This window comes from Lycium ferocissimum, chromosome 6 (genome assembly GCF_029784015.1).
Source record: "Lycium ferocissimum isolate CSIRO_LF1 chromosome 6, AGI_CSIRO_Lferr_CH_V1, whole genome shotgun sequence".
NCBI classification, from domain to species: Eukaryota; Viridiplantae; Streptophyta; class Magnoliopsida; order Solanales; family Solanaceae; genus Lycium; species Lycium ferocissimum.
In genome coordinates, this window is record NC_081347.1 from 18552898 (window position 1) to 18565370 (window position 12473).

Genomic DNA, 12473 nt, shown 5'->3' on the forward strand with positions numbered 1-12473 from the left:
GAAAAAGATGAAATAAAATAGAGAGGCTCGAGCCAGCTTGTAATTCAGCTGCCTTTGGCTGAAGGCTTGAAGCTGTATTGTTACCCCTCTTGCTTTTTTCTAGTCTTTTGCTAAAATTATTGGACGAAAGTAAATAAATTGTTCATGTCTCACTAAAAAAAGGAAGTATGATACGTTAAGCTTGTGTTTTCCGTGTAATTGGAAGAAGAGTCGGTCCATATTAAAATTTATATGCGTAATTTTATCTTGCATTTTTCTAGGATTATATTTTTGAAGCTTAAACCCCTGATTTCATAATCACAAAATAATAATAGTTTCGTCAAGATTCCCCTTCATGCTATTTTTGTTTCAACGTTATTATAAATTTTATATATTTGATTTGAATCATGTAAAAAGCTTAAATATATTGTAAACATATATGTTTATGTTTATAGATTTATTGATATTGGTTAGTAGTTAGTAGGCTTGGCGATAGTTTGGAGCATCGTATCTGCTTCATATAAGTAGTAGTTATATTATTCTTATAGTTTCTTGTTCTTTAATGTTCTATTACTATCTATTATTTCTTGTACTTCGGTTATCGCATTATTTAGTTGTTTCTCTCTTTCAGAGATGCTCAGGGCGGCTTAATATTATTAGTGGCCTAAAACCAAACTTCAATGAGAACCTTAATTTTTTTTTTTTCAAGAAACAATATATTTTTTATTTGAAGTCTATTTTTCTAGAAAAAGATGCAAAATTATGAATAATTGTTCTATAAGCGATTTCTCCTACTATATAATAATGTTAAATTAATGGTCAAAAACAAATTTAAACTATTACTTTTTTCGGGAGTTTCATACCTCAATTATCTATTGTTCCTTTACCTAAACTATCACTCCTTTTGTATTAAAACACACCTCGATCTTTGAGTTGAACAAGTATTTAAAATCAATCGACAACAAGTGGGTGAAGAAATTAAAAATTATAAAAATAACTTAATGAAATTAAAAAGAAAACAAAAATTAAGTACCAAAAAGAACAAAAAAAAAAAAAACCTTAATTTCAGTTTCACATCAAAAAAGGAAATTCACTTGAAAGAAAAAGAAAAAAAAAAAAAAAAAGGGTAAGCAAATATGGAAACCTAAACGGCCAAAAAATCAAACGTAACTTGAGCCCAAAATTAAGAAAGTGAAAAAAAAAAAATGGAGTGGAAGACACAAGAAAAAAATAAAAAAAAAATCAAGAAAGGCAGCTTAGCTTAGCTAAGCTCCACAGCTCAAAATCATTTCCAAATTTCCATCACTCACACTCCCATTCTCAGCTGTCTGTCGGTGCTCTTTCTTCCTTCTTTCTTTGCTAGCTCACACACACACACACTACATTTTACACTATACATATACATAATTCTGTATCTATCTTTCTCTCTCTTAACTCACTTTTACTATCTTCTTTCTTTCTTTCTTTCTTCATACATATATTTCTTCTTCTTTGCTTCTTTACTACGATACCTCTTTAGTCTTTCTTCAAATGCAATAACAAAAGAGAGAGAAAAACACAACATCTTCTCTTCCAAGGTTTTATCTTTTTCTCTATGTCTTATCTGCATTCTTAGTGTCAAGATTTTGTATTAAAGGTTCATTTTCCCCCCCAATTCATTAGATCTTTTAACTGATTTGGTGAAATGTTTATGTGGGGTTGTGTTTAATTGGAAAAAAAAACCATCTGAGGTTTTGTTTTTTGAAGTAAAAATGTGTCTTTCTGCATTCTTTATAATCAAGATTTTGCTGGTTTCTTGTATTGTCTTAAAGGTTGGATTTTTCCTCATTCATTAGATCTTCTAGCTATTTTAGTGAAATGTGTATGTGGGTTTTGGTTTTATCTTTTTTTTTTTTTTTTCTTTCTATCTCTGTGTCTTTATGCATTCTTAATTTCAAGATTTTGCTGGTTTTTGTAGAGTCTTAAAGGTTCAATTTTATTTCTCATCTAGTAGATCTTTTAGCTATTTTAATGAAATGTGTATGTGGGGTTTGGTTTAATTGGAAAAACCCATATGGGGTTTTGTGTGATCTGGATCTTGTGTTTTCTTGGATTGGGATTGTGAGATTTATGGTGAATTTTTGATTTGGATTGTGGAAATCTAACTGGGAAATTGTGTTTAGTGCTCAATTGACTTTTTATTTATTGCTGAATCTGATCTTAGATTTATGTGATTTCCATATGTGAATTTGGTTAGTTTTGTTTTAGACTAGTCAAGTAATTCTAGTGATACTATCATTCTTCGAAACGACGCCATTACAATTTGATCTGTATCTTTGGTTAATGTATAACAAAGACACTTCATTTTCTTAATTTGGCTAGGTTTAGTGGTTTAGTTTTCTAGAATTTTGGAGTAACTGTTTTTTTACTGGTCTTTTCAGGAGGCTGTTAGCTTTCTTCTGTGTCTTGGAGGTAGATCTGCAGTGAAGATCTCGAGATCACAGCAAAGCTGGCGGCCACACTAGCTTGGAGGTTCACTGCTGCCAATGGCAGCAGTCTTGCCAATAATGATATGGTAAAGTTCCCTTTTTTAAAGAAAAAGAAACCGATTTGGTGAATTTCCTCGCTATTTATTCGATATGTGAGCTGTTGAACTATTTTACTCAAAGATCTGGAGATACCCTTGGTGCATTTCACTCTACCTGGGTGGTCTTAACTACTAGTTCTATGTGCAATCGTAGTATTGGTATACTTTGTTTCTATGTTGCTCGGACTCCCCATAATTTCTGTTGCACCCGTGTCGGATCCTCCATAAATGTACTACTTTTGGAGGATCTGATACGCACTTGACGGCATTTCTGAAGAGTCCAATTAAAATAGCTTTGTTTTCTTTGAAATTGTAATGCAGTTTGTTCTCGAGTCGACATATTCTAAGTATTACTCTTTAGCTAAATCCAGATAGTTATCATTGTTCCAATTCTTTTTTCCTTTGAAAATACAGAACCTTGTGTAATGGGAGGAGAATAGTTCCTTTCAATTAAACATTTTAAATTAAAAGGGGTTGTATCACTGACTCAATGCTGCATCTCGAATCTATATTTCTGTGATTCCATGATTCAGAAAAAATTAAAGGTTTATACAATTTTACATACTCCGTGGAGTTGTAAAGTCAAAACAGGGTGTTTTCTAGATATAATCGTGCTGTTGATGGTTGACTTCAACGTCGTATTCATGCTGTTTTCTTCTTGAATGACATCAATGGATGCTGTGATTTTCTAGACTCTTGACACATTACTCACTAATCTATCAATTCTTTTCTTGTTACAGGAAAGAAACGGGGATTCTAAACCTCATGATATGGAGCCTCCAACTCCACATTCACTCATGAAAGCATCTTCGAGGTTAGTCTAAACATTAACGTTTTCATTTTAGGGGCTCATAATGATCTGGTCTATGGTTTGTGTTTTACTCGATAAGAAGCATTTAGCTGTATAGTCAGGAGATGCTGTTTGTTTTTGTTGTGCTATAAGCATGACTGCATGAGAAAAAAGAAAATACACGCTTTTGCTTGCAAAATTCTATCTGTTGCTCTCTTGTCAGGGAATCTTGTATCTGCAAATGCTGTTACTGTTTCTTATTCTTCACGAGTCCTCAGTTGAACTCGTCTAAGAGATTCTTTCTTTTTGTTTATAAGATTCCAATATTTTATCTCAATACAGTATCCATTTCTTCCGTAACCCCCACATGCATCAGTTGCACAAAACATAAATTATACATAAGCTTCTATTGGTTCACCTTTCCTCCACTGATAGTGTAGATTCTCCAACTGCTAAATAGATTCACATAAGAAACAGTTTGTGGAATGTGGAGTATATTCTGCTTTGGACACTGCTGGTTTTTGCTGTTATGCTTTAAAACTAAAAATATTTAAACTGCAGTTGACCATATCATGTGCTTGTTTTCTGTTGTAAGATACTAATCTGATGAAAGTTGTTAACAGTAAGAAAAGCAGCAAGTGAACAAAATTTATAATATCATTTAAAATGATGCAGCTTTTCTGACCTCATATGGCCCAAATTACTGTTTTATGTCATGATAGTCATGACTGATTTAGACTACAAACATATGCTGAAAAGACGTTTTGCTATTAAATTTGCAGAGATCGTAGTAGCATGGAGGATCCAGATGGGACATTAGCAAGTGTTGCTCAATGCATTGAGCAGTTACGGCAGAATTCCTCTTCCATGCAAGAGAAAGAACATTCACTTAAGCAATTGTTGGAGCTTATTGATACACGAGAAAATGCATTTAGTGCTGTCGGCTCACATTCTCAAGCTGTTCCAGTACTTGTTTCTTTACTCCGTTCTGGCTCACTTGGGGTAAAGATGCAGGCTGCTACAGTTTTGGGTTCTCTGTGTAAGGAAAATGAATTGCGAGTGAAAGTGCTATTAGGAGGTTGCATACCGCCTCTCCTTGGTCTTCTCAAATCAAGCTCAGCAGAAAGTCAGATTGCAGCAGCAAAAACGATATATGCTGTCTCCCAAGGTGGTGCAAAGGATCATGTTGGGTCAAAAATATTTTCAACTGAAGGAGTTGTGCCAGTATTATGGGAGCAATTAAAAAAGGGATTAAAAGCTGGAAACATTGTGGACGACTTACTAACAGGAGCTTTAAAAAACCTTTCAACCAACACTGAGGGATTCTGGTCTGCAACAGTACAAGCTGGAGGAGTGGATATACTTGTTAAACTACTGAATAATGGACAGCCAAGTACTCAGGCAAATGTCTGCTTTCTCCTTGCTTGTATGATGATGGAGGATTCTTCTGTTTGCTCAAGAGTTTTAGCTGCAGAGGCCACCAAACAACTTCTTAAATTACTTGGATCTGGCAATGAAGCCCCAGTTAGAGCAGAAGCTGCAGGCGCTCTTAAATCTCTATCTGCCCAAAGCAAAGAATCCCGGAAGGAAATAGCAAATTCTAATGGTATTCCTGCTCTGATAAATGCTACCATAGCTCCTTCAAAAGAATTCATGCAGGGCGAGTACGCCCAAGCTTTGCAGGAGCATGCAATGTGTGCACTTGCAAATATTTCTGGTGGCTTGTCATATGTCATTTCAAGTCTTGGTCAAAGCCTTGAATCTTGCAGCTCACCTGCACAAGTAGCTGATACATTGGGGGCTTTAGCTTCGGCTCTCATGATATATGATAGCAAAGCAGAAAATTCAAGAGCATCAGATCCTTTGGAGGTGGAAGAAACACTGATTAAGCAATTTAAGGCTCGCTTACCCTTTCTAGTGCAGGAGCGTACCATTGAAGCACTTGCCAGTTTGTATGGGAATCCTGTACTGTCTAGCAAGCTTGCGAATTCTGATGCAAAACGCCTATTGGTTGGTCTGATCACAATGGCCACAAATGAAGTTCAGGATGAGTTGATAAGGTCCCTTCTCTTTCTATGCAAAAATGAAGGTAGCTTATGGCATGCGCTACAAGGTCGTGAGGGAATTCAGCTGTTAATCTCTCTTCTTGGGCTCTCATCAGAGCAGCAACAGGAGTGTGCTGTTGCTCTTCTTTGTCTTCTATCTAATGAAAATGATGAAAGTAAGTGGGCCATTACAGCAGCTGGTGGCATACCTCCACTTGTTCAAATTCTGGAAACTGGGTCTGCCAAAGCTAAGGAAGATGCGGCAACTATCCTTGGAAACCTCTGTAATCACAGTGAAGATATCCGTGCTTGTGTTGAAAGTGCTGATGCTGTTCCTGCTTTGTTGTGGCTTCTGAAGAATGGTAGCTCCAACGGGAAGGAAATTGCTGCAAAGACACTGAACCATTTGATTCACAAATCAGATACTGCTACTATTAGTCAACTCACTGCACTATTAACTAGTGATCTTCCAGAGTCTAAGATTTATGTCTTAGATGCATTAAAAAGTTTGCTCTCGGTGGCGCCTTTGAGCGATATGTCACGTGAAGGTAGTGCAGCAAATGATGCTGTTGAGACGATGATAAAGATATTAAGCTCCACCAAGGAAGAGACTCAGGCTAAGTCTGCTTCAGCTCTTGCTGGAATTTTCCATCTCAGGAAGGACCTGCGAGAAAGTACCCTTGCTGTGAAGACTTTGTGGTCACTCGTGAAGCTTCTGAATGTTGAACCTGAATCCATCTTAGTGGGTGCATCAAGCTGCCTTTCTGCAATATTTCTCTCTATTAGAGAAAGCCGTGACATTGCAGCAATTGCTAGAGATGCATTGCCTTCATTAATGGTGCTTGCAAAGTCCTCAGTTTTACAAGTTGCAGAACAAGCAGTATGTGCTTTGGCCAATCTTCTTTTGGATCCCGAGGTGTCTGAGAAAGCAATTCCCGAAGAAATTATCTTGCCTGCTACTAGAGTTCTTCGTGAGGGCACAACTGGTGGAAGGACCCATGCTGCCGCAGCAATTGCTCGTCTTCTTCAATTTAGTGAGGTTAATTCTGCCTTAACTGATTGCGTTAACCGTTGTGGAACGGTTCTTGCATTAATTTCTTTCCTAGAATCAACTGGCAGCGACTCTGTTGCTATTTCAGAAGCTTTAGATGCACTTTGTTTCCTCTCAAGGCTGGAAGGAGCTAGTGGTATCAAACCTGCATGGGCAGTTCTAGCTGAATATCCAAACAGCACAATCCCAGTGGTTTCATGCGTTGCTGATGCCTCACCGGCGTTGCAAGACAAAGCAATTGAAATATTGTCAAGACTCTGCCAAGCTCAGCCCACTGTTCTTGGTGATGCTATTGCTTGTGCCTATGGATGCATTTCTTCAGTTGCAAGGAGGGTAATTAGTTCCTCCAATGCTATGGTTAAAATAGGAGGGAGTGCACTTCTTGTTTGCGCTGCAAAAGTGAATCATCAGAGAGTGGTGGAAGATCTAAATGAATCTCAGTCTTGTATTCCACTCATTCAATCAATTGTTGGGATGCTTAATGCTTCAGAGTCTCTACATTCGGAAGACCAGGGGGATAAGATTGCAATAAGCATATCCAGGAATGCTGAAGAAGAATCAAGAAAGGATGAGACGGAGAAAAGTACTTTAGTTGTTTCCGGGGTCAATATAGCTATTTGGCTTCTTTCTGCTCTTGCCAGTCGTGATGACAAAAGTAAAGTTGAGATTATGGAGGCTGGTGCAATTGAAGTTCTTACAGAGAGAATCTCTCAATCTTTTACACAGTTTACCCAGGTAAAAACTTTTAAGTGTTTTCTTTCCCACATCTCCTCAAGACTTGATTTTGTTCTGTTATATCTCTTGTGCCGAAGCACTGTATGACCTTCGTTACTTTTACAGATTGATTTCAAGGAAGATAGCAACATATGGATTTGTGGATTGCTTCTGGCTATCTTATTTCAAGATAGAGATATCATACGAGCAAATGGAACGATGAAGGCCATACCCGTGCTAGCTAATCTGTTGAAGTCAGAAGAGTCAGCAAACAGGTATTTTGCTGCACAAGCCGTAGCCAGCCTTGTCTGTAATGGTAGCAGGGGAACTCTGCTGTCTGTTGCAAATTCAGGAGCACCATCCGGACTCATAACGTTGCTTGGTTGTGCTGATGAGGATATAAAGGACCTTGTTGCACTATCAGAGGAATTTGCTTTGGTCCGTAACCCAGATGAAGTTGCACTTGAGAGGTTATTTAGGGTCGATGATATCAGGGTGGGTGCAACTTCTAGGAAAGCTATGCCAGCCCTTGTTGACTTGCTAAAACCTATCCCTGATCGTCCTGGTGCACCTTTTCTAGCTCTTGGACTTCTGATTCAGCTTGCCAGAGATTGTCCTTCAAATAAAATTGTTATGGCGGAATCTGGGGTTTTGGAAGCACTGACTAAATACCTTTCACTTGGTCCCCAAGATGCAACTGAGGAAGCTGCCACTGATCTGTTAGGTATCCTATTTACTACTGCTGAAATATGCAGACACGAATCTGCTTTTGGTGCTGTTGGTCAGCTAATTGCAGTTTTACGTCTTGGTGGAAGAGGGGCAAGATATAGTGCTGCCAAAGCCTTGGAAAACCTGTTCTCAGCGGATCACATCAGGAATGCAGAATCAGCTAGACAGTCTGTTCAACCTTTGGTTGAGATTCTAAATACTGGTCTGGAGAGGGAGCAGCATGCAGCCATTGCTGCATTAGTTAGGCTTCTCAGTGAGAATCCTTCAAAAGCTCTTGCGGTTGCAGATGTCGAGATGAATGCAGTGGATGTTCTTTGCCGAATTCTTGCATCAAGCTGCTCAATGGAGCTGAAGGGTGATGCAGCCGAGTTGTGTTCTGTTTTGTTTGGAAATACAAGAATAAGGTCTACAATGGCTGCAGCTAGATGTGTGGAGCCTTTGGTTTCTCTTCTTGTTACTGAATATAGTCCTGCTCATCATTCTGTTGTTCGTGCATTAGATAAACTAGTGGACGATGAACAGCTGGCTGAACTAGTTGCAGCACATGGTGCAGTCATTCCCCTTGTTGGCCTTCTTTATGGCCGAAACTATTTACTTCATGAGGCTATTTCTAGAGCTCTTGTGAAGTTGGGGAAAGACAGGCCTTCCTGTAAGATGGAAATGGTCAAGGCTGGGGTTATTGAGAGTGTGCTTGACATTCTGCATGAAGCACCAGATTTCCTGTGTGCTGCATTTGCTGAATTGCTCAGAATACTGACAAATAATGCTACCATTGCGAAGGGACAATCTGCTGCAAAGGTGGTAGAGCCACTTTTTTTATTGCTGACGAGACCGGAGTTTGGACCTGATGGGCAACACAGCACGCTGCAGGTCCTTGTGAATATCCTAGAGCATCCACAGTGCCGAGCTGATTATACCTTGACATCTCACCAATCTATAGAACCTCTTATTCCCTTACTTGATTCTCCCGCTTCTGCCGTGCAACAACTGGCTGCTGAGCTTCTGTCTCACCTGCTTTTGGAAGAGCACCTGCAGAAGGACTCAGTTATCCAGCAAGTGATTGGTCCCTTGGTACGGGTCCTTGGTTCTGGTATACCCATTTTGCAGCAGAGAGCTGTGAAGGCCTTAGTCTGTCTTTCACTAACTTGGCCAAATGAAATTGCAAAAGAAGGTGGCGTTGGTGAGTTGTCTAAAGTTATACTGAACGCTGACCCTTCACTCCCTCATGCCTTGTGGGAGTCAGCTGCTGCAGTGTTATCCAGTATTCTACAGTTTAGCTCTGAGTTCTATCTGGAAGTACCTGTTGCAGTGTTGGTAAGATTGCTTCGCTCTGGCAACGAAGGCACAGTTCTTGGTGCATTGAATGCTCTTCTTGTGTTGGAGACTGATGACTCCACCAGTGCTGGAGCTATGGCTGAAAGTGGGGCGATTGAGGCTCTCCTAGAACTTCTCAGATGCCACCTTTGTGAGGAAACTGCTGCAAGACTCCTTGAGGTTTTGCTGAACAATGTGAAGATCAGAGAAACAAAAGCCACCAAGTCAGCAATTGTGCCCTTATCACAGTATCTTTTGGATCCGCAGACTCAAGGGCAACAAGCAAGGTTACTGGCAACTCTTGCTCTCGGTGACCTATTCCAGAATGAGGCTCTTGCTCGAAGCAGTGATGCTGTTTCAGCTTGCCGGGCGTTGGTGAATCTGCTTGAAGATCAGCCTACTGAAGAAATGAAAGTCGTCGCTATATGTGCCTTACAGAACCTTGTCATGTATAGCAGATCAAATAAGAGAGCAGTTGCAGAAGCTGGTGGTGTCCAGGTTGTGTTAGATCTGATTGGGTCAAGTGATCCAGAGACATCAGTACAGGCATCAATGTTCATCAAGCTTCTCTTTTCCAATAATACAATTCAAGAGTATGCTTCAAGTGAAACTGTCAGGGCTATCACTGGTAAACTTTCTTTTCCCCATACTCCGTTTTTATCTGCATTGCAACTACAGAAGAAAAATGAGATAAAAATGACTGGCAAAAGATGAATTGGCTAGTTCTCATTATTTAATTTAGAAATCCAGTTGTTGGTCATTAAAGAATACAAAAGAAATAATTTCTAATTTACAAGATATGATCTGTTTGGAACTTGTACGAGTGTTATATGCATGGCTAACTATATGTTGTTTTACATTGCATATATTGAAAATTAGTATCTCAAATAGAAATTTTGCTAAAAAGAATGGTGGATTCTCCTGAGTATTCTTGATCCAGGTTGGTTAATACTTAAGGAAACAGTATACTATGCATCCTAGCATGAAGAAATGAAGAGATGACGTGTTATTGCGTCCAAAAAGTTTTTGAACTTTAGTATTGAAGTATATGTACAAATGTAGTCATTTCTTGTTAGTGTTAATAGATTAGTAATTTAATTGTTTTTTCCTGGCTTTGTAGCTGCAATTGAGAAAGATTTGTGGGCATCGGGAACTGTAAATGAGGAGTACCTTAAGGCACTGAATGCGCTATTTGGAAACTTCCCCCGTCTAAGGGCTACTGAACCTGCAACCCTGAGTATTCCACATCTAGTGACATCCCTGAAGAATGGTTCAGAGGCAACTCAAGAAGCTGCTTTGGACGCTCTGTTTCTTCTCCGACAAGCTTGGTCAGCATGTCCTGCTGAAGTGTCTCGAGCACAATCAATTGCTGCTGCAGATGCTATTCCATGGTTGCAGTATCTGATACAATCAGGTCCCCCTCGGTTTCAGGAGAAGGCAGAATTTTTATTGCAATGTTTGCCTGGGACTCTGGTTGTAATAATAAAGCGAGGGAACAACATGAGACAATCAGTTGGAAATCCAAGCGTTTTTTGCAAGCTTACCCTTGGAAATACTCCACCTCGCCAAACAAAGGTACAATCAGTCTTCGAGTACTTTTGCATTTCAAGTACAGTACCATTTCTCATTGCTATGTGGGGTTGGAACCTTGTTTTTTTTTGCAGTGTCTACCGAACTCTAATTTTAAACCCTTACTTTGTGTGTTGTTGTTGTGTGTGTGTGTCGTGTGGTTTGGGGGGGGGGGGGGGGTTGAAGGACCCTAAATTGCAAACTTGTAAATTAAGTAGAACAAGATGGCTCTAGAAACAGAGTTGGGGATCTGTTGAATAAACGAACCTCCACCTCTAACCTTGAGATTGGGGTTCGAGTCACCAAGAGAGCAAAGTGAGAAAATTGGGGGATGTTTGATTCAACAATGATGAGTAATAAGGATTTGTGCGTCTCCAACAAGAAAATAATGAAGTTAACTTATTCGGTACACTCAACACGCATAGATCTTCTCTTGCTACTGCCTTCAACCCTCATATGGTTCACAATTCCTTGTTTTTCTCCTCTGTCAGGTTGTTTCAACTGGTCCTAATCCAGAGTTCGAGGAGAGGTTTTCATGGTCATTCGAAAGTCCTCCTAAAGGCCAGAAGCTTCATATTTCATGCAAGAATAAAAGCAAAATGGGCAAGGTAAGCTCATTTTAGAGTTCTGATAGAGGATACAAGCTATTCTCCTGTTAACTATTACTAATCATTTTACAAATAAAGGGACACAATGAACATTCTGTTCAAATATGGTTCTCAATTTCTATCACTTCTTTACTTCTGCTAAACTCGTTCCGCTTTAATGACAGAGTTCATTCGGGAAGGTCACCATCCAGATTGATCGTGTAGTTATGCTGGGTGCAGTTGCTGGGGAGTACACCTTGTTGCCCGAGAGCAAAAGTGGACCCTCGAGGAATTTGGAAATAGAATTCCAATGGTCCAATAAGCAGCAGCAGCAGTTGGAAGAAGGTTCTTCTTAATCAAATCGCATATTAGGGTAGAGGAACAATTGTTTGGAACTTTTTTCTGTTTTCTGTTTCCTTATTTCTTCCTGTTTAATTATAAGGTGAATGTATATAGTGTCTGGTATAGGTTTTACTACTCTTTGATCATATTTAGTTGTTGTAACGGCTTTTGTCAATGTATTCTTTTGTAACTTGAGTCACTTAGTATCTTTAAGGAAGGGACATGGATTCATGGTTTGCTTCCTTTGTATTTTTTGTATTCATATTTGTTTGTTGAAAGAAAACAATTTTTTCTGTTTGGACTGCCAAGTAGAGGATGTGTATTGTAATTCATAAATTCCATTTCTCTTCCTGTTTGGAAAGCCACCTGGTAATTGGAATTGGTGTAATTACTACCCTAGTAATTACACAAAGCCTAGTAATTACGCATTGTAATTACAACGATCTGTTTGTTTGTCATAATGTAATTACAGTGTAATTACAAGCGTGCTGTTTGGTTGCACAAGTGTAATTGCACAGTTAATTTAATTTAAAAATAAAATTTAATTATAAAAAATTTAAAATTAATATTTAAAAAATATGTGCCATTATAAATAATATTAAGTTAGTTATTTAATAATACAATTTTTCTTGAAAATATGTTAATTAATAATCATATATTTGTAACTAATATTGTAAAAAATAATTGATATATAATTTCAAATTAATAATATTTTAATTTAATTGATTATAAAAATTAAAAGCAAACCTTTTTTGTGAGAACATCATGGGATTGGATATTTGACAAA

General features: G+C 38.5%; 1 protein-coding gene across 1 annotated transcript; it reads left to right on the forward strand.

The window, feature by feature from the left end:
- The first annotated feature begins 1313 nt into the window (after window positions 1-1313).
- Window positions 1314-11994, forward strand: LOC132059459 (protein CELLULOSE SYNTHASE INTERACTIVE 1). The gene is made up of 8 exons (XM_059452080.1): window positions 1314-1556; window positions 2400-2533; window positions 3286-3359; window positions 4118-7166; window positions 7272-9816; window positions 10309-10763; window positions 11249-11365; window positions 11530-11994. Exons 2-8 carry the CDS (start codon window positions 2531-2533, stop codon window positions 11698-11700), a joined length of 6414 nt encoding a protein of 2137 aa, XP_059308063.1. The 5' UTR covers window positions 1314-1556; window positions 2400-2530; the 3' UTR covers window positions 11701-11994.
- Window positions 11995-12473: the final 479 nt, after the last annotated feature.

Coding starts and splice junctions, on each gene's coding strand:
- LOC132059459 (XM_059452080.1), top strand. Junction 7,167..7,271: donor CTTTTACACAGTTTACCCAG/GTAAAAACTTTT, acceptor TTACTTTTACAG/ATTGATTTCAAGGAAGATAG. Junction 11,366..11,529: donor ATAAAAGCAAAATGGGCAAG/GTAAGCTCATTT, acceptor CTTTAATGACAG/AGTTCATTCGGGAAGGTCAC.